Consider the following 22058-nt stretch of genomic DNA (forward strand, 5'->3'; position numbering starts at 1 on the left):
TTTTTATAATATATTTTATACTAAATATATTTCAAATTATAGTTTATAAAACATTTTAATATTATGTTTTATTATATCATCATCCACATTTTACAAATCATAAAGCTAAGACTGATGGGCTACTAACTTGGCAAATTTATTCAGCTAGTAAGTGGCCAAGGAGCAGGAATTAAAATCCAGGGATGCCTGGACCAGGCTCACTCCTCTAAGACAAACTCCTCTCCTCCATTTTTCTTTTTTTTTACTCTTTAAAAAATGTTTTTTTAAAAAATATAAATTTATTTAATTGGAGGTTAATTACTTTACAATATTGTATTGGTTTTGCCATACATCAACATGAATCTGCCACAGGTATACACGTGTTCCCCATCCTGAACCCCCCTCCCTCTTCCCTCCCCAATTATTGAAGTACAATTGATTTACAGCACTATGTCAATTTCTCCTTTATTTCTTTTCATTTCTGTTTTCTCAATGCTGAAAAGACAAAGTCACCATCATCCCCAGTACATCACTGATGCTAGCTCATGTCTAGTAAGACTATGTTTTGAGAAATACTGAGGTTCCTCAGGTGATGCCAAGGGGGCAACTCTAAGTGAGTAGGACTCTTAGCTCAGATGGCATTTTCTTTGAATGCCAGTATAACAGGCCCACATCAATCTGGTGATCAGGGTATGGCAATGCATGAGAGTAGGTGATGTGTGTGGCCAGCCTATAACCCAGTTCCTTTGGTCAATTCCACAGCCAAAGGCTCCTCCCTGTCTCTAGACAAGATCTCACCAACAAACCCTTTAGTCCCAAGGAGTAGGAGATAATATCAGGGAAAATCTATCACTGGTACCAGAAAAACAATTCTAAAGCAGGCGCCTTATTGATGAGGGCTGGTATTCTCATTTTGGTTTAGAAGACTTGGTAGCTCAGACAGTAAAGAAGCTGCCTGCAAAGCAGAAGACCTGGGTTTGATCCCTGGGTCAGAGAGAACCCCTGGAGAAGGGAATGGCAACCCACTCCACTATTCTTGCCTGGGAAATCCCATGGAGAAAGGAGCTTGGCAGGCTACAGTCCTTGGCGCAGCAAACAGTTGAACATGACTGAGCAACTAACACTTTCACTTTCACTAGAGAGTACCTTCCAGCTCAGAAACAAGCAGGACCAGGGGTGCTCTCCCTCTCTCTCTCTCTGCTCCACTCCACATTCAGGCCCATGTCCACAGTCCAATCCCCATCACCAGGCTGCCCTGTCTCCCTCCCTAGTTCTTTCCAAAGGCAGGATGCTGGCTGCCCTGGGTTACCTGCAGCTTGACGGACTCCGGTAATCGGGTCTGCAACAAGCCTTTGATGGGAGCCTCCCTGCTGGCCTTTTCCCCAGCCTCCACAGCCTTCTCCTCCACCTGCGTCACCTCCTCCTTCTCTGCTCCCTCCTCCGTCTCCCCACTGTGCTCCCCAAACACAGAGGGGTCGATGAGGAGGAGGATCTGCCGAACGTCATCATCATCAAACACCCCCATGACCAGCAGGGTTCCGATGAGCTTCAGCACAGGCACAAACTGGAACTCCACAGACCCCCCGACAGGGTCCCGGATGTGAGCCCCGCTGCACTGCACTGCCTCCGTCAGCATGCCCAGCGCCTTCGTCTTGAGAAGCTCCAAGGGAATCTCGGGGCTCTGCTTCTGGTGCTCCTCGTTGGTGGTGATGAAGCAGGGGGTGGAGAACCTGAACCCTGGCTTGAGGCACGTTCTCGGGCCCACCCCAGGGAGCCCATGCCTCTTGGACTCATCCGGGTACAGGCGGATTTTCCTGGTGGTGCTGGTGATGGGGATGATGTACTCATTCTTCATCATCAGCTTCCTCTCCTTAGCGCTGGCCAGGTGGATGCTGATAAGCAGGTCGTAGAAGCCTGAGCGCAGGAGGCCAGGGAGGTACTTGTTGTCAATGGCATAGAAGAGTTGGGAGAGGTCCACATGGCTGCACAGGGCGTAGGCCACCCGGCTGTTTCCCAGGGCACACAAGGCGCTGTAGAGTCTCAGCGTATGGTAATGGAACCGCATGAGGTCCTCCTGCTCGCAGAGCTCCAGGATATCCACACACCTGAGGAACAGACAAGTAATCAACTGCTCCATGTGGAGGAAATGTGAATTTCCTCTTTGTGGATCCACATGCCAGGATTCAACAGAGTGCTCACTATAGGAATCCCCAGATTTCCCCCAACGAAGGCAGAGCAGATAGAGGTCTTATAGGTTATTATTCCTCTTGCAGTTCTGGTCCATATCCCAGCTCTTGATAATCCACTATTTCTAACTATAAAGGTCTCAAAAGTCTGAAAGAGTTAAAGAAGACACTACTACTACTACTAAGTCGCTTCAGTAGTGTCCGACTCTGTGTGACCCCATAGATGGCAGCCCACAAGGCTCCGCCGCCCCTGGGATTCTCCAGGCAAGAATACTGGAGTGGGTTGCCATTTCCTTCTCCAATGCATGAAAGTGAAAACTGAAAGTGAAGTTGCTCAGTTGTCTCCGACTCTTAGCAACCCCATGGACTGTAGTCCACCAGGCTCCTCCATCCATGGAATTTTCCAGGCAAGAGTACTGGAGTGGGGTGCCATTGCCTTCTCCAAAAGAAGACACTAGCTTACCAAATATCCAAGTCCTCAACATTAGGGAAATGTCCAAACCTCAATACTGAAAACATTCATCAGGTCCATGCCAGGTGACTCTGCCTTCTTATTTGTAGGCTCAAGGACATCCTCTGCCCTTGAAGAACATGTAGTTAAAGCTCTCCATCAATCTACCATCTGCCTCATCTATGTAATCTCTAATTTACCATCGGCCATAGGGATTTCCCTTTCCTGAAAACAAACACATGCCTGGACCCTTGTCCAGAGAGGAAAGACTTTCCAACCTGAGGTGAGCTGGTGTTGTCAGTTCACTTTCCCCATCCTGGCTGTAGCAATCTTTAGCTGTGTATGGGTGTGGGGGGTCCAGGGCACAGGCTCTGATCTCTGCTTAGATTTTTCCATTTTGTCTTCTCACTGAGAACCTGAGGACCCTTTGCAGTTAGCTTACTTGGCAGGACTCCTTTCTGCTCCTTCCTTACAAGTGCCTGTGCTGCTGTTGCTGTCCACGACCCAGTGGAATACCTAAGTGGGAGCTACATGGATGTCAACGTAGCTCTGCCCTCCATCTTTATTTTTTTCTGTCTAAGTGATCAAGGGGTAATAACATTTACAAAAATAAAACTTAATTCTATGTCCATAAACTGAACTCACTCATCTCACACACTAGTAAAGTAATGCTCAAAATTCTTCAAGCCAGGCTTCAACAATATGTGAACTTCCAGATGTCCAAGCTAGTTTTAGAAAAGGCAGAGGAACCAGAGATCAAATTGCCAACATCTGCTGGATCATCGAAAAAGCAAGAGAGTTCCAGAAAAACATCTACTTCTGCTTTATTGATTATGCCAAAGCCTTTGACTGTGTGGATCACAATAAAGTGTGGAAAATTCTGAAAGAGATGGGAATACCAGACCACCTGACCTGCCTCTTGAGAAACCTATATGCAGGTCAGGAAGCAACAGTTAGAACTGGACATGGAACAACAGACTGGTTCCAAATAGGAAAAGGAGTACATCAAGGATGTATACTGTCACCCTGCTTATTTAACTTATAGGCAGAGTACATCATGAGAAATGCTGGGCTAGATGAAGCACAGGCTGGAATCAAGATTGCTGGGAGAAATATCAATCACCTCAGATATGCAGATGACACCACTCTTATGGCAGAAAGTGAAGAAGAACTAAACAGCCTGTTGATGAAAGTGAAAGAGGAGAGTGAAAAAGTTGGCTTAAAGCTCAACATTCAGAAAACTAAGATCATGGCATCCAGTCCCATCACTTCATGGGAAATAGATGGGGAAACAGTGGAAACAGTGTCAGACTTTATTTTGGGGGGCTCCAAAATCACTGCAGATGGTGACTAAAGCCATGAAATTAAAAGATGCTTATTCCTTGGAAGGAAAGTTATGACCAACCTAGATAGCATATTAAAAAGCAGAGACATTACTTTGTCAACAAAGGTCCATCTAGTCAAGACTATGTCTTTTCCAGTAGTCATGTATGGATGTGACAGTTGGACTATGAAGAAAGCTGAGCACTGAAGAATTGATGCTTTTGAACTGTGGTGTTGGAGAATACATGTGAGAGTCCCTTGAACTGCAAGGAGATCCAACCAGTCCATCCTAAAGGAAATCAGTCCTGAATATTCATTGGAAGGACTGACACTGAAGCTGAAACTCCAATACTTTGGCCACCTCATGCGAAGAGCTAACTCATTTGAAAAGACCTTGATGCTGGGAAAGATTGAAGGTGGGAGGAGAAGGAAATGACAGAGGATGAGATGGTTAGATGGCATCATGGACTCAATGGGCATGAGTCTGAGTAAGCTCTGGGAGTTGGTGATGGATAGGGAGGCCTGGTGTGCTGCAGTCCATGGGGTCGCAGAGTTGGACACAACTGAGTGACTAAACTGAACTGAAACTGATTTTACCTACACAACTTCCTTTCTTCCCTCCCAGCAATCCATTTAGTAAGCATTGATCTCACTGTATTGATGAGGAGACTGAAGCCTGGGGTGTATCAGTAGATCACTCAAGAGCCACAAACAGCAAGCAAGTGGCAGCACTCAACTGAACCCAAGCCATAAAACAGGAGCATCTCTTAATGAGGAGGGGGGCCAGGAGCCTGATTCGTGGTTCTCCAAGCAATCTAGGCTTGCCTCATTCTTCCCATTATTGCCATCATAACAGATTCCTGAACCATGCTTTTTAAAATTTAAGGCATGGAAATGTCCCTGAGTGCAGAACTCAGAGCTACAGTGAAAGCCCCATGGCTGGCACATCATCGTGAATATCCTCCTCCTGTTTCTGAGTGAACAGTTAAAGTGGGGAAGGGAAAGAGAAAAGAAACCCACCCTTCTGGGCAATCAGCAACCACCCTGGACCTTGGCCAGTGAGGACGTTCCCGCTTCCCTCCCGGGCTTGCTGTGTCCTGCCTCCGCCTCCCCACCTCCTGGCCCCTCCCCTTCCGCCATGGGCCCCTGTACTACCTGTTCTCTTCCGGGATGTGGAGTGCCATCATCTGTAGGGGCTCCAGGCACTGCACCACCCAGCCATGGCGCTCGCTCACCCTCTCCGTCTCCACCTTCAGGAAGCTGCTGGGCATGCGGCTCCAGAGCACAGGCTGGATGGTTTGGACATCTAGCCGTGGTGGGCACTGCGGGACGGGGTTCTTCTCTTCACTCTTAAATATGGCTGCCGACAGGGGCATGGCATTCTGGGGCAAGGCAGAAAGGCGTCAGACACATGCAATTCAGAGATGCTCAGTGACTGCACACTCCACTCGGCCCACAATAAGCAACAGTGAGCCATACATTAAAGTGAACTGTACATCAGAGAGAGACAATGCATCCAGGGACCAATGAGGGCTTTTCCAGCACTAATAAAGACCTGACATAATGGGTTATAGGAGCACCCATTAATCCTTTTGGAACCCAAAAGAAGTGGGAGAAGGGGAAAAGGGGAACCTATGTTCTGCCGCATGAATTTCACATGGAAGTGTAGAGGTTTGTAGAGGGGGGCATTTGAGAAGGAGGAGGTCACAGATTTCCTGGTTTCCTCATGCCTGAGCATCTCCCCATAATGACCTGTGCATCTTCTTATGTATAGCCATTAGACAAGGGACAGATAAATACCTTCAGCTTCCCAAGTTCAAATTGAAACAGAGAGGTGCTTGTGGGCTGCAGGAAGACGGCTGGAAACACTTTGGTATTGGGCTCCACCTGGAAACCAACACAAATCCAGAGGTTTGCCCAGAATTATAAAATCCTAGGGGGCTAAGTCATGAGTGTTTCAATCAATGCCCTCATTCTAACTTGAGGGGAAAGAGGAAAGCTAACTGGCTGCTCACGGGGCACTGTTCAGAAATTCCCAGAGACCCGGTGCCTACTGGTAGCTACTGTCACTGTTCCTAACTTCAGTACTCCTCTCTCCACTCAGGGCTGAGTGATCTCACATCCTTTTATTTTCCCTCTCAGGTAACTGAGAAGCCAGCAGCTTTCTCCAGCGCACAGGAGGGCAGTCACAGGCAGGAGCTACCATCTGCCCACCAGAGGCTGTGCGTGGTCTGCTCACAGAACAAGGTAGGGTACTTGCTCTTCACAAGGAGACTCCTGGCCCTCAGGGAGCACCATCATGCATTACTCCTGCCCATGGGAGGTGACGAGTTAGGGCAGTGAGGTGACTTCAGCATTCTTTCTGAAGGCACATGGCGTTGGTCAAGCAAGCCTGGCGGAATTATAGCAGAATGCCCCAACCTCGGTCCTACTGATGGTTTGGGCTGGGTAAGTCTCTGTGTGAGAGCTGTCTTGTGCCTTGTAGTTACCAGCATCCCTGGCCTCTACGTACTAACATGTCAGTAGTACTCTCCACCCCACTACAGTCATGACAATCCAAAATGTCTCCAGAGATGGTCAGATGTCCCTGAAGGGAGAATTGCCCCCACTCGAGAGGCAACTTTGCAGGCAAGGACCGCTGGTGCTTCCATGAAGAAGCTGCCTCCAGAGCCTGTCTCCTCCCTCAAAACCTCTCCTCCTCACTTGGCTCCTCTAGACTTCTCTCCACCCCTTCCTCACTCATGATTTTACTTCTTGTATTAAATAGTGTGAGATTCACCAACTGCCTTTTAGCTGGTGTTTAGATGAGGCATGTGATATGTTTATGACATCGAGGGCTTCATTTATCACTTATTTACTTTGATGTGGAGCTTTTGATCAGACTTGGAGAACCACAGAAGAAGAAATACGACTTTAATCCCACCAACTAAAGTCCTTTGCTGCTGCTGCTGCTAAGTCGCTTCAGTTGTGTCCAACTCTGTGCAACCCCACAGACGGCAGCCTAAGCAATTCATACAGTAGGATGTGCTTACAACTCTCCAGACCCATCAAGTTAGGGCTTCTGGGTGTTGTGGACATACCCTAAAAGTGTCCCCCAGTGAGTTACTCCCCTGTACAGTCGCCTCTTGTAGAATTTGTGTCTTGTTTCCAGCAAACAGGATATGGCAAAAGCTAAAGGATTGCCACTCCCTTGATTGGTTGTATTATACAGACGATTCCATTTCAGCAGACTGGAGAAGTTGCTTCAGATAGCCTTAGAGAAGTAAGCTGCCATGTTTTGAGAGGGCCATGTGGCAAGGAGTTCTAGGGGGTTTCATGGGGCTGAAAGTGGTAAGCTCCTGGCTTCAGCCAGCAAGAAATGGAACCTGAGTTTTACAAATGCAAGCAACTGAATTTCTGCCAACAACTACATGAACTTAGAAAAGGACCCTAAGCTCCAGAAAAGAATGCAGCCTGGCTGACAACTTGACTGCAGCCTTGGGAGATGCTGAGTTTGGGACCTAGATAAATTGTGTCCTGACTCCTGACCCATGGACACCGTGGGACAATGAATGAATGCTTCTAAGTCACTAAAGTAAAGTGAAAGTGTTAGTTGCTCAGTTGTGTCTGACTCTTTGCGACTCCATGGACTATAGCCCGCCAGGCTCCTCTGTCCATGGAATTCTTCAGACAAGAATATTAGAGAGGGTTGCATTCTTTTCTCCAGGGGGATGTTCCCGACCCAGGGACTGAACCTGGGTCTTCTGCACTGCAGGCAGATTCTTTACCATCTGAGTCACCTGGGAGGCCCTTTAAGTCACTGAGTTTGTGGTAATTTGTTATGAGGCAATAGAAAATGAGTACAGTGATTTTCCTTTCTGCCAGGATATTTGTTACAGGCTTCCTGTAAATAATAAACTTCCTCAATGCATTTAGACATAATATTTATAAGCACATTTTTAAGACTGGAAGTGACGTAAAGGATTGTCTGGTTCAGAGCTGTTGGCTTATGATGAAGAGGCCAGACTGGTTAAATACCAGGCTTGTTCCCAGCATATGGCATTCAAGCACACTGCAGTGAGCTCACATTTCAGATAAGACAGTTGCTTTATACCTGATGCTTCAGGTACCTCTGGATGATTATGAAAGGATGATGCTAGTAAAACCAATAGGTAGGGACGGAGCTGCTAGAACTGCCTGCTGCTGCTAAGTCGCTTCAGTCGTGTCCAACTCTGTGCAACCCCATAGATGGCAGCCCACCAGGTTCCCCCATCCCTGGGATTCTCCAGGCAAGAACACTGGAGTGAGTTGCCATTTCCTTCTCCAATGCATGAAAGTGAAAAGTGAAAGTGAAGTCACTCAGTCATGTCCAACCCTCAGCGATCCCATGGACTGCAGCCTTCCAGGCTCTTCTGTCCATGGGATTTTCCAGGCAAGAGTACTAGAGTGGGGTGCCATTGCCTTCTCTGAGAACTGCTTAGGCTATGTCTAAAATAAGCTTTGCTGAGGACATTCAACAGTTATTTAGTGCCTATCTCATACCTGCTTTGTGCCAGGATCTGGGTTTATGGGTGAGAGACACAAATGGGAAATTCTGATTTGCTGCTGTGCTACTTTGGTCACAAGGCAAGAGTCATCTTTAGGCTGGCCCCAGATTTCTCAAATACTCTAACAGGTAACAGTCTAGAACAATGTGTGCCTCTCAAGTCATTGCAGCTTGAAGCAAGCAGAGGTCTGGTGGGTGAGAAAACTTTGTCTGAATCAGCCAGGTGGAAGAGAGAGAAATGCACTCACTCAGAGATTTCTGATGCTGAACTAAATTGTACCATGATGGGGAGTGACAGGCTAAAGAAGGTGGCACATTTTTAGGTCCCTCAGGAATGATCCCTGCAAATGTCATAAGCTACCCAGTCAAATGGCAGGGTCCTCCTCAAACTTCCCTGCAGAGAGGAGGTCCTTGAAAGCATGTAGGATGGATGCTCTGGGGTTGGTTTATTTCTACCCTCAGAGTACATTCCCACCACAATGTACAATGGAAACTTTTCTTCAATCACTAAAATAAGAACACAAAGTGTGAGTACCTGATGGGTGTCCATAAGGAAAGAAACTGCAACTGATGGTGTGGTAAGTGGAATATCCTAGACAGCCCTCGTGACCCCTCGGTTAGTCCTGTGATCCTGGATGTCATGGGGCAAAACTGATTCTGTTAGCAAGGCTACTAACAAGCTGACCTTAAGATAGAGACAGTGGCCTTGTGGGCCTAATCCAATTGCACAAATTCTTAAAACCAAGTGTTTTCTCTTGCTGGGGGCAGAAGGGAAAATCAGAGAGTCAAAGCATGAGAAGAAGCAGGTGTGCCCTTGTTGGCTTTAAGGATGGAAGGGACCACGTGGGAAGGAATGTGGGCACCTCTGGGAGCAGAGAGGGGTCAGCCACCAAGGAAGTGGGGACCTCGGAACCTCTGCCCACAGCCACAACTGGGTCCTGCTGACGACATGAAGGAGCTTGCAAGGGAGGTTGCCCAGAGCCTCAGGACAGAGCCAGCTCAGTCCAGCTGACACCTTGATTTTGGCCTTGTGTGGACCTGGGCAGAGGACCCAGTCAAATCTACAAAACCATGAAACGATAAACGGATGCTACTTGAAGCTGCTAATTCTGTGGTAATTTGTTAGGCAGCAACTAAAAATCTAGTGGGTTCCCAGCCAAGTTGGTCGGTTTGATAACAAATGCTTAGCAAGCACTCCCTGGGTGCCAGGTACCACAGTCTCATGTGCAGGGATACAGGAGTGAACCCGCCAGGGGAGGCAGCCCCCGCCCTCAAGGAGCTTATATTCTGGAAGGGGGTACTGCAGCCTGACAGAATAAGCAGACAGAATAAGCAGCGAGTCCAGATGTGAGGCTGCCACGAAGTGCCATGGACTTTCTTCCCTTTGTGTTTAAGGTACTTTTTATCGCTGGCTGATCTACTTTGTCTTTGCAGTGATGGACATTCTATCTCTAATCATGTGTGAAGGTCAGGGCGTAGGTAACAGCCTGAATTGAAAGGTAACCCCTCTCGTAAATCTGAATCTTATAGCTGGCCTCTGCTCGCAGAGCTGTGCGGCTGGGATGGCAGTAAGTGAGGACTCTCTCTTGAACATACATTTTATTTCTCATTTCTCCCATGATTACATTAAGTGAGACAGAAAAAGCTTTTCAGATTGTGTAGCAGTATTTAATGGGGAGGTCTGGAAACCTTGGAGAGAATCCCTCTCTTATTATTTTGGTTACTGGTCCTTTCTGAACGGAAAGCCAGTGTATAAATATTACTACCCTGCTCTGCTCAAGATAATTGAAAAATGAAAATGGCTACAACTGCAGAATAACAATTATCCCAGGGCTGGGAGACCAGACACATGGCTGGACACGTTAACTGTCTCGCCAGGAATGAGAAGGGGGCTGGGTGTGTGGAAGTTTCTGGAGGTCCCTGCTCAGAGCCCTGACCTCCTCCCCATTCCCACCCCAGGGTGGGAGCTGGTTGGAAGCCCTGAGCAGAGTCATGAGGATTTACACGTGGAGTAACACCATCCACTCTGGGGCGCAGATACCAATTAGCAGCTCAGAAAACTGACCAGCTTCACATCATCCAGGAACTGCTGTGAAAGATAGCACACAAATGGCACAGGATCTGCTCTTTGTCGTAACATCTTCTTATCATCATAGGCTCTTTCCTGAAGCAGGCAAGTCATTGCTGCTGCAAATGCCGTGGGTTGGGTTTTATTTATTTATTTATCTTAAATGTGATTAGATGTCTTGGAACTCTCAGCAGCTCAGGGAGGACCCTTTAGTCAAACTCATTTCAAAAGTTAATGGAAAAAAGCTAATGGATTCTGAAGGACGGTAGTAATGTATATAAGCCTCCTCTCAGGGGACTTAAGAGGGGAGGGGAAGGTGGAATCATGAGAAAGTACTGGAAGAACAGTACGCTACTTTCTGCTTCAAAGTCCGAATTTGCAAAGGCCGCTTTCTGGGAGCAGTTGGTGGGGTCCCAGCTGCTGGGTAGTGGTGATGATTCCACTTCTTTCCAGGAAGAGGAAGAGCCCCAGTGTAGTGTGCAGGGGGCTACCCACTGCAGGAGGTCCTGGGGAAGACCGCCACACTGGCAGGCTGTCCCTGGCCCCCATAAAGAGCTCTGCCTGTGTTTTCAATCACTTAACATTTCAGATTTGGGGCAGCTACAGACCCCTGCTCTTCAACCACAAGCCAGACAAATGGCTGCCTAGCGGCTTTTCAGCCTGCAGGCTGTAACCTGGGGCTGATTCTGGAATCTGGGGTTTAGCCATTGACACAGGAGCCATTTACAGCAGAGCTTTTTATCTCCTGTATTTGGCTGAGCTGGAGAAGGAAATGGCAACCAACTCCAGTATTCTTGCTTAGAGAATCCTGTGGACAGAGAAGCCTGGTGGGCTGCTGTCCATAGGGTTGCATAGAATCGGACACGACTGAAGTGACTTAGCATGCATGCATGCATTGGAGAAGGAAATGGCAACCCACTCCAGTACTCTTGCCAGGATCCAAGGGATGGAGGAGCCTGATGGGCTGCTGTCTATGGGATCACACAGAGTTGGACACGACTGAAGCAACTTAGCATGCATGCATGCATGCATTGGAGAAGGAAATGGCAACCCACTGCAGTATTCTTGCCTGGAGAATCCAAGGGACGGAGGATCCTGGCGGGCTGCCGTCTATGGGGTCGCAGAGTCGAACACGACTGAAGTGACTTAGCAGCAGCAGCAGCAGTTGGCTGAGCTCCCCTCAACACTGTTTGCCATTGTCCTGAGAACTCTTTCGGAGTTCCTCATTGCTTCCTAATTCCTCCCTACCTTTCCAAATTTGTTATCACCAACCATTACCCATTCTAATCTGTCCATCATTCCTCAAACATAAACATCTCTTATGCCTTCATCTCCATTATGCTTTTGTGCCCTTCCTTCAACCAAGTACATGCCTCTCTCTCTCTCTACCTGGAAGTATTCTGTTTCATAATCAAGATTTCTCTGTAATAAATTTTTCTTGACCACTTTCCATGGAAGCAGACTCCTCCTCCTCTGAACTTGGATAACACTCTATCCATACATATAGGAAGCTTTCCATTCTACCTTTGAAGTGTCAAGAAGTTTTAATACAGATATTTAATTTCTTAACTTAGCCTTTCTCATAGTATGCTCTGTAGAACTCTGGGCTGATAGAATATTACTAATTATTAAATTAAAAAAAAACTTTTCTTGATTAAATGAGAAATGGTTGGCTAGGTTTCTTTCTGAACCATTTCTTAAAGTTTTCCTATATTAACACTTAAACTGCAAAACTTCCAAAGGAAGATATAATTTGTGGCTTTTCCCAAGCTTACTTGGCCATCAAAGGTGAAAAATCCAACTTAAAGCAGATTAGCTTTCTTGTGGTTAATGACAGGTAAACCTACATGTATATAGTTGATATATACGACTGAAGTCGTATATATCCCCAAGGAGTTCTGTCAGTTTATAGTCAGCGAAAGAGGGAGATACATTATTTATATAAATGTAGTTTTTTAAGGACCCTGCAAAGAAGCCATAGTGAATGAGAATAACCTTTTTTGCAAAGGGAATACTCCCTGACAAATTAATCCGTCTTTATAGGTCTATATTTTGAGCACAGAAGTTTCTTGAAGCGAGGAGTGTCTCCGTTGACCTTTTAGACTTCGCATCTTCTACAGTGTAGGTAATGTGAGTGTTGCACAGGAAATACGGATGGAATTAATGACTAGCCTTTCGGAGCCCAGCGCCACAGAAACGCCTTCCCATCTGCTAGAAAGATGACCAGCATTTCCAATCAACCAGTAAATAAGATCTTTCCCTCTCTGAACAAAATGAAGTCACTTTGTTCTTGTCTGTTTTCCTAGATGGCCTTGGCCCACGTAGGTACGTCAACTCCATGTGTTGTGGTGAAGATGCCAACCACACAGAAGACAGGAGCACAGCCCTGAGCGCCCGGGCCCGGGATGCCACTGTCATGGTCCCCGAGGCCACTCCTACCTGGTAGCAGGTGCCAAGTTCCCTCCCGTTGGCTGAAAAGGACAACATGCCCATCGCCAGATCCACAAGGCAGCCGATCTCCAGGTCCACATTGCTGCGACTCGCTCTTTGGGATGTAGCCACGATGTCCCCACCCCAGACCATGTAGCAGTTGCTGCGTTTCACGCTAGGAGCCAAAGAGAGCAAAAGACAAAGAATAACCTGGACTGGGGCAGTTTGCACTCAAGACTCAGGACTGAAATGCCCCCAAAGCCTCCAGGGAAGCTTTCCCATCAGCCCTCAATAATTGTTTTTCTTAAGTGAATTCACTGAGTTTAGGAATGTGGCAATCTATCTGTTTCAAAGAACAAAGTGTTCAGGTAATCTGTTTCCTGGCTCACTGTCAATTCACGTTTCTGAAACAGCTATCAGGGACCACAGTATTAGAGGGGAGAACTAAAGGTGCATGTGGACTTAGAGGTTTGGTATAAGAGGTAGGAACAAAAAGGTCTGTGTCCTGAGCCCCGGCCCAGTGCCAGGGCAAAAGGCCACTGGACACTTGAGATGCAGGCCATGTTCCCTAGGATGGCAGGTCTGGGCCACGGAAGACTTGCAAAGTAGATAAGGTCAACCTCTGATGTCCTCTCGCCTCCTGACCTGTACTACCTGCCCTCCCAGCTGTCTGGAGTCCTGCCTTCTGCACCCTCACCCTTCCACACCTACGCACTTGGGTGCCTTTCTCAGCTAGCTGGCTACCACTCCCATGAAGAAAACCTAGGCATTTAGATGAAAATGCCAACTATAATAACCAAAAGATTTTGAAGCCCCAAAGCCAAATTTCTTAATGGTAAGATTTCAACCACTGGATGGGCTCTGGAGAAGCAGTACATGAGTTCCCAGAGCTGCTTATGACAGCTGAGGGCAAGCCCAGCCCTGGTGTGTCCATCTGAGGGACCTGAGAACTTAAAGTTGCATCAAATGACTTATCTCAGGCTAAAGGACTTCCCTGGTGGCTCAGATGGTAAAGAATCTGCCTGCAATGCAGGAGACCTGGGTTCAATCCCTGGGGTGGGAAGATCCCCTGGAGGAGGGCATAGCAACGCACTCTGGTATTCTTGCCCCGAGAATCCCCGTGGACAGAGGAGTCTGGCGGGCTGTAGTCCATGGGGCTGCAAAGAGTGGGACACAACTGAGTGACTAAGCACACACAAAGGAGAAAGTGACTCTACATGGAACACTACATCAGCCCTTTAAACTTCCTAAGGTCGATCTGATTTTGCCTTGGAAAGCCAAGAGTTTGATTAGAATTCTTTCAGGTTCTTTCTGAGTCTCGAAGTCTATCGCTTTCCCCAACAGCTAGAAATCCCCTTGATAAGCATGCCTTCACCTCCTCTGCCTGCCTCTTCTCTAGGACACCAGTGGGGCTGGTTTCCCAGTGTAAAGACCCTCGGGCAGAGCCAGTGCAAATTGCGCCTTTCAAGTGAGTTATAGCCATTGCTAGATTTTCATTAAGGTTAAACTGCAGCTGTGTTACTACTACTTTTCAGTGATTAGAGCACTAAGTACATTGAGGACTACAGAATCCAGTTAATAACGTATGAAAGACATGGGAGTGTGAAATGCTACACTTTGGTCCTGTGTTAAAGGGCTCAAGTTCGAAATGCTCGGAAGCATCTGAAAATCGATCCCGTGTTTATTTCTTATTATACAAGACAAAGAACCAAGCGTTATTGAAGTGAAGTGAAGTTACTGAGCACCTACTATTTACTGCCTCTTATTCTAGGTGCCAATGTGTCACATACTTTTCTCAGTGAACGTGGACTGAGGCTCAGATAAATGCAATTATCAGTCTGGTGTGGCACAGCCAGAAAACTGGGGCAAGAGACCCAGCTGGGAGGAGACCGTCTGGCTTCTTGTGCTTTTGGCTGAAGAGTTCAGTCTGGACTGGACAAGGGCTTTCACATACTTTTCTTCGTAACCATACCAGATGTTGCATTTGGTTGCAGCCTCTCCTCTGGGTCTCATAACATGATGGACACTCAGTAATGGTAATAAGAGTGATGTTTATTGAGTACTTGGGTCAAGGCACTGTTGTAGGCACTTATCTATGTTTTATCTCAATCGTCATAACACTCTGTTAGATTAGAACTATTATTCTCATTTTATAGATGAGGAGATTTAGACCCAAGGTGGTTAAGTAACAGGCCCAAAGTCACACCTCTAGAAAGCACTGGAACCCAGTTTAAAATGGAGGCAATTTGCTTCCAAACTCTGTCCTCTTAACTACCCACCACAATGGTCTCCCAGGACACAGCAGTCCCGCCTGACCTCAGCCCCTAGTCTTTGATGAGCAAGTAGCATCTAAAGAGCATTGATTGCAAAACATCCTGACTTTTTAGGGATAAAGGTCAGCATGACGACCAACTTCTTACATTTCTATATAAGTCTGTATGGGCAAGGACTCTGGCAAATCTCACTGAGGTGGAAATAAAGTCTGCTAGTTCATCTCTGGGGCATTGCTGGCCAAAGCCAAAGATCTTTTTTCTGATGGCAGTTCTAGTGGACTGGTGGGAGGATATGGGTGTACCTAAGACATGTTTTTCTTTAAGATCCATAATTCTTACTGCAGCCATGAAATTAAAAGACGCTTACTCCTTGGAAGGAAAGTTATGACCAACCTAGATAGCATGTTGAAAAGCAGAGACATTACTTTGCCAACAAAGGTCCATCTAGTCAAGGCTATGGTTTTTTCCAGTGGTCATGTATGGATATGAGAGTTGGACTGTGAAGAAAGCTGAGCGCCGAAGAATTGATGCTTTTGAACTGTGGTGTTGGAGAAGACTCTTGAGAGTCCCTTGGACTGCAAGGAGAGCCAACCAGTCCATTCTGAAGGAGATCAGCCCTGGGATTTCTTTGGAAGGAATGCTGCTAAAGCTGAAACTCCAGTACTTTGGCCACCTCATGCGAAGAGTTGACTCATTGGAAAAGACTCTGATGCTGGGAGGGTTGGGGGCAGGAGGAGAAGGGGACGACAGAGGATGAGATGGCTGGATGGCATCACTGACTTGACGGACGTGAGTCTGAGTGAACTCCGGGAGTTGGTGATGGACAGGGAGGCCTGGCGTGCTGCGATTCATGGGGTCGCAAAGAGTCGGACACGACTGACTGACTGAACTGAACTAAATTTCTACTCAGCGGTAATTATTCCAGAATTGGTCATGTCTCTTTGATGGTCTTTATTCTTCCAGCCATTGCCACCTTTTAGGATGGGGAGTCCTGAGTTGATCAGCTGCCGTGTGTGACGTGCTACATCTTTTTATTTCTTTGGAACTGATTTCCCTCAAGCACCTGAGGATTTTTCTCTGCCTTTTTCTAATGTTGCAGAAATTGGGACTTGCCCAGAAATCACAGAGAAAAGACTTAGAGGGAGCTTAGACCTCTCACTTGTCCATCTGTATTTCCCATTCCTGGGCCATGTTTTATATATGTAATGAAACTGCCCTTTATTATGGCTGATAATAACTTCTCCCACCATAGTACGCTCTCCACCACCCCACCCCAAGCTCATTCACTCAAGGATTTTAAGCCTGTGCTTTTTTTCCCCTCTTTAATATGGAAGTTGGGATGTTTCCTTCTTTGAGTTGTGAGCAGAGAGAGGAAAAAGACTGCTGGATGAGGGAGGGAGGAACCTGATGGCCAAACCTGCCCCTTGGAAGTCCTCTTACCTTTCGTGGACTCGGCCTCTTTCGTCCCCCAGAGTAACAGTCACAGTACAGTTTTTATTCAGGTCAAACTTTTCACTGTACAAGTGATAATCCGGAGTCACCCATCCGACCCACACGCAGGAGGGGTCCTGTCCGGCAAAGATGCGGATTGCATAGTAGCACTGCTGGGGAGAGACCACAGATGGAGTGAGTGACCTCAGCTGGGGGGAATGGGCTCAAGAGGTAGACATTACACAGCAGCCCACTTGTCCCCTTTTCTTAGAAAGCACTGGAGGTGTGCCACTGCTCTCTGGATCAGGGGCAGGGCTGATGCGAGAACTTGGCTTCCTTGTTTGCCCGCTTACTGTTGTGCTTTAGCACCTAGACAATCAGGCACCTAATCTGTCACCCTCTGCCCAGAAGATGCTGCTGCTGCAGAGATCAGGGGCAGCCACTCAACGGTCAACATAGAGCCGTCACTGTCTTCTGGTTCCCTGGGCTGCTGGGGGGAGCTGGGCACTGTCTTTGCCTTCAGAGAGAACAGTCAAGGTTCAGAGAACAAGCCCACTTGCCACTTCTGCAGGGAAGTACAGGGATATATTTTTTCAAGTCTTAAAAAGGATGCTACAAAAGAAAAAGCCCACATTGTGGCCAAATGTGCTTCATATAGCCATTAGGCTCAGTGACAGGCAGGGCTGAAACCTACAAACATTCTTAGGTAGGCACTGTAACAATTTGTGAAGTTTATCACTACGTTGTAAGAGCAATTGAAGCACTGAGTTAAGTGACTGCTTCACCATTTTCTTTATGAAACTGAACACATTTATTCTAAATGAAGTCCTCATATTTGTTGTTATCGCCAATTTTTTGATTGGAAGAGAAAGGAGTCAGCCAGACACAACCTGTGCTGGAATCTTGGCCCTGGCAGCTATTAATCGTGTGACCTTAGACAAGTCATTTGTCTTCTGTGCCTTGGAGTGCAAAAGATTGTTCATCTCCCAGGGCTGCAGTGGAAATTAAGGGGGAAGCTGACATGGTGCACTCAGTGCAGTGCTCAGCACACAGCAGGTGTGTGACACGCCAAGGCAAGAGTCTTATGCCTGACAACCTATGAATCCGGGTTGCAGGATAACTTTATCGAAGGGGTGACATGCATTTCTTACAAAGAGTTTTTTTTTTTTTTGGTCAGGTGCTAAAGAAAGATGAGTAGTTGTTGTTTAGTTGCTAAGTGTCTGGTTCTTTGCAACCCCATGACCTGTAGCCCACCAGGCTCCTCTGTCCATGGGATTTCCTAGGCAAGAACACCAGAGTGAGTAGCCATTTCCTTCCCCAGGGGATCTTCCTGACCCAGGGATCAGATCCGCATCTCCTGCATTGGGAGGCAGATTCTTTACCACTGAACCACCAGGAAAGCTCAAAAGAGAGAAAGAAGTTAGGAAGCATTGCTTTCTGACCACTGTTTATAGCAAAAGAACCAAAAGCAGCCTCCATCTTCTGGGCTGGCTCCCTGTTCCTTGTTTTCATTTGACTGCTTTCAATATAATTCCTGGCGCTGCTCAGAGAGATGGGAGAGTTGATTCACAGAAGTTTACATAAAAGAGCAAACAAAAGGATTAAATTAACAGCCCCCCTTTTCCCCCTCAACTGATGTTCCTTTCAATCAGAAAGGCAGTGCTGGGTCCCTGGTGGCAAATAGGCACCAAGTATACAATGAGGCCCAATTAGATGCTCTAGGTAGAGTTCTGTTTTGCACTGAATAACTGTTTTTCTTTCCCCCACTTGAGAGATGCCATAGATATGTTCTGGAAGCATTAAGATGGATATTAAAAGGCAGAGTAATTGGCAATTAAAGAGGATCTCTAGACAGATCTTTGCTGTAAGGGGCATATTACCAGGCATGGCAAAGAATCAAATAATTAAAACCACAATCGAGCATATTTACTTACCGTTGTTGTGTGAGAGAGTATTTCTTGCATCTGTTTCCTGGGGGGAAGATAATCCATGTTTTAGTTCTTCAGCTCTATAAAGAAGCCCACAAGTCTGGCAGGCAATTGATCTACCTTTAATGATGAAGACAAGTTTAGGAAGCTGGGTGTTTCCCACATGTGAGTGATCCCAACTGATTGTGGAACTTTTCATCTGCAATCTGCTACCAGCAGGCAGGACTATGCCTTCCAACTTTTGTCTTTCAGCCCAGATGTAAGGTAGGGCAAGGGGGAGGCTGGGGAGATGGTAATAATATAGGCAGGGATACCCTGGGATACATTATCCTGTTCTCTCAAACAGCTTTGCTTCTTTAAAGCTTGGTAGATAGTAAAACTCTTGAGGAAACCCGCACCAGCCATACATCAGCGATTAAAAATAGACATGAAAGGGAAGAAAGACAGCAAGGAATATATTTCTTATCAGGCAGAAGGAAGTCACATTACTCATGAGTCACACAGCTACTGGGTTGGACACTGGCCACAGTTATGCAAAGAAGGTAGTATTTGCCTACAGAAGCTTCTAATTTCACACAATGGCAACAATAATTGCATCCTCTCATGCGCTTACATTCTTTCCTACTCCAAAACATGGGAATTACAGGTTGCAAGGAGGCTAGGGACTGAGAGAGCTTGAGAAAGGCAGAAACGTGTCCACTGGATGTGACATAATTAAGCTTGATTGGCCCCCTAATTATACACTGTGTGCATACACACACATGCATGGGCACACACACGTGTGAGCACACACCCTTATTTCTTTCCTGACTGAAAGCAGAGGGAACCCTACAGACCGGGCTCCAGTTGTGCCATGGTGCAGTGAGAAGCAGACAAAGTCAGTCTTGCACCGGAAATGCTGAGCACCTCTGAGAGCTGGAGCCACCCCTCCTCACCTTTTCTGGAAAGCATCACTGTCCAGACAGGGGCTGTGACTGAAGGAGGAGTGGCACTCGACGGGCACGCTCAGGCGGCAGTAGATCATGGTGGCACTGCTGTTCTGGGTGCCGAATGTCTTGTGGGTCACCTTGAGGCATGGAGGGGTATCCATGGTGCCGTCGATCCTCACGACCTGGAAATGCCACCATCCTCACGTGACACAGCCGACTCCCACCCACCCTCTCTTCCCTGACTACCTATGTAAGGCTTTCTGCAAACTGCAAAGGTTGTCATGAGTGGTAATCCAACCATTACACTTATCCTAACGAGGACCCTGCCCAGTAAAATATCATAGCCCCAGCTCTGGCTGGGGAGATTAGGGACTTGAAAACAAGACTGCTGGGTTTTCTGCAAGGTCAGGGGCGCCAGGCAGCCGGGCTGTTGCAGTGTGCTTGTTGATGCTGACCTTTTAGGAAGGTGGCAAGTGGCTAAAGAAGAAACTTTCCATAGGTTTTCCATGTCAGTGGGCATGAGAATTTCTAAGGGAGAAGGCACCGGAAAGCCCAAGACTCCAGAAGTGACATTAGAGTTTCCTCAGAGGACCCTGTCTCCCACTCAGTGGGCTTCCAGCCTTTACCACAGTTGTAGCCTGAGTCTCACAGAGGCTCCTGACAAAGGAGGAAATTCCCAGCTCCAGGGCGGGAGCACTTTGAGGAGTGCAGTGGAGGAGGAAAGATCACAATGGGGTGTTTGAAGTGTATGTGCAGGGGTGGGACGGGGAGCAGAGGAAGTGAGCACACTTCCAATGATGATGTTATGATCTGAGCACTTCTCGCTGCATTCTAGAGCCAGTTCCCATCCTGCGGTCCATGAGCATGCTTACCTAGGTTTGTGGGGTCTGCTTATTTTTCTAAGTGGAGGGTCTCTAGAGCCCATTGGTTTGTCAAAAGGGCTCATGACTTCCAAAAAGTTTATGAGCCAGCTTTCTAAAGTTAACTATCAGGTAGAAATCAGAGAAATTCAAGTCTCTACTATTTAAGGGTTTGAGGGAAAAGGGAGGATGAAGAGCTGATGCTTGCTGAATTCGGATTGGGCGGTGAGTGAAGGAGACGTACACTCTGATGGAAGCGAGCCCTTGAATCTAACGCTTCAGTGGAGTTGATCTGACATCCCATCGGCTCCCACCTCACCCTGACAGCATGAAAAAAATCTTGGTGTGTGTGGGCGACGCAGGGCAAGGAGATGTAGAACCAGAATCCAAATCAGGATCCTTACAGTCGTTGGCTCCTCTGCCTCTCTGCTCCTCACACAAGGTACAAGCACCATAATCAACCACTGCGCCTCCACCTAAAAAGCTGGAGATGGTTCTGCATGAATTAAACACAGCCTAAAAGACATTAAGTCCTGCGCAGAGGAGAACAATTGTCCGGGACATATCATCTTAAGTGCAGGTACTGAACTATTTTAGGAAAATGACATTTAAGGACTCTAGATACTGTTTTGCTCTAATACTACTATAGCAACATCTGGAGAAAATGTAGTGGCCCACAGATTTGGGGATATGGACCTGCAAGGTGGTTGGTTACCCCTTGTAAAATGCCACTCAGCTGCCACAGCTAAGGTGCCTGTAATGACAGCTCTGGAGTCCGGCAAGGAGGTGACTGGGGAGCAGGGCGTGGACCTGGGCCAGCACCAGCTATGACAGGAGCATCAGTGGGCACTCAGTGCCTGGGTCCCCCTGCCCTGCCAGGGCCCCCCACGATGTGCACGTGTAGCATACCTCTATCTGCGGATGATCCTTGGGCACGTTGACAAATGTTGGGAGGCGTTTGCTGAACCACATGGCCACATCGCGATTCATGTTGACAGCAAAAGGCTCAAAGCCCTCTTGGAGACCGCACATGGTATAAAACTTGAAGGTGCTGGCGTCCATCCCGAGATTCATGCGGCCGATCTGAGAAAGCCCCAGAGAGCAGATGGGCACAAAGCCTGCAGAGTGGTGAGAGAGCTCGGTCAGCCTGTAGGACTGTCCTGGGAGGCTGGGAGGAAGCAGAACCCTTGCTTCCTTCACAGCTTTGAGTCCCAGTAGAAAAGACAGGACAGCATCCTTTTCTTTCTTCCTGGCCCATATACTCAACAACAGGAGGCCATGTGGAGTTGACGGCTGCCCTTGGTATATGGGAAAGACAAGTGAGTCTGGTTCAAAATGATTGGCAGAAAAAATAATCATCCAGCCAAGATGTAAATAAATGTCATCTGGAAAAGTAAAACCAATAAGAGAAAAAGTGATATTCTTTGTGTCTTAGTTAAAACTGATATTACTTGTGTGCTAAGTCACTTCAGTCATGCCTGACTCTCTGTGACTTCACGGACTGTAGCCCACCAGGCTCCTCTGCCCATGGGATTCTCCATGCAAGAATACTGGAGTGGGTTTCCATGCCCTCCTGCAGGGGATCTTCCCAACCCAGCGATTGAATCCACGTCTCTTATGTCTCCTGCATTGGCAGGCAAGTTCTTTATCACTAGCTCCAATTAGGCCCTGGGTA

At 47.3% G+C, this 22058-nt stretch overlaps 1 protein-coding gene across 9 annotated transcripts in view; it reads right to left on the minus strand.

Moving 5' to 3' along the window:
• Positions 1-22058, minus strand: part of RYR3 (ryanodine receptor 3) — a 575944-nt gene that overhangs the window by 186535 nt on the left and 367351 nt on the right. For 8 of the 9 annotated variants that reach the window (XM_069595974.1, XM_069595971.1, XM_069595978.1 and 5 more), the window contains exons 28-35: positions 21293-21501; positions 19530-19705; positions 18601-18637; positions 16676-16839; positions 12972-13137; positions 5740-5826; positions 5095-5321; positions 1289-2084 (exon numbers count right to left, since the gene is read on the minus strand). In XM_069595974.1, the coding sequence (XP_069452075.1) occupies positions 1289-2084; positions 5095-5321; positions 5740-5826; positions 12972-13137; positions 16676-16839; positions 18601-18637; positions 19530-19705; positions 21293-21501 (1862 nt within the window). The remainder of the gene's footprint in view (positions 1-1288; positions 2085-5094; positions 5322-5739; positions 5827-12971; positions 13138-16675; positions 16840-18600; positions 18638-19529; positions 19706-21292; positions 21502-22058) is intronic. The other variant, XM_069595972.1, reaches the window with a different exon arrangement.

Source organism: Ovis canadensis, chromosome 7, assembly GCF_042477335.2.
Source record: "Ovis canadensis isolate MfBH-ARS-UI-01 breed Bighorn chromosome 7, ARS-UI_OviCan_v2, whole genome shotgun sequence".
Classification (NCBI taxonomy): domain Eukaryota; kingdom Metazoa; phylum Chordata; class Mammalia; order Artiodactyla; family Bovidae; genus Ovis; species Ovis canadensis.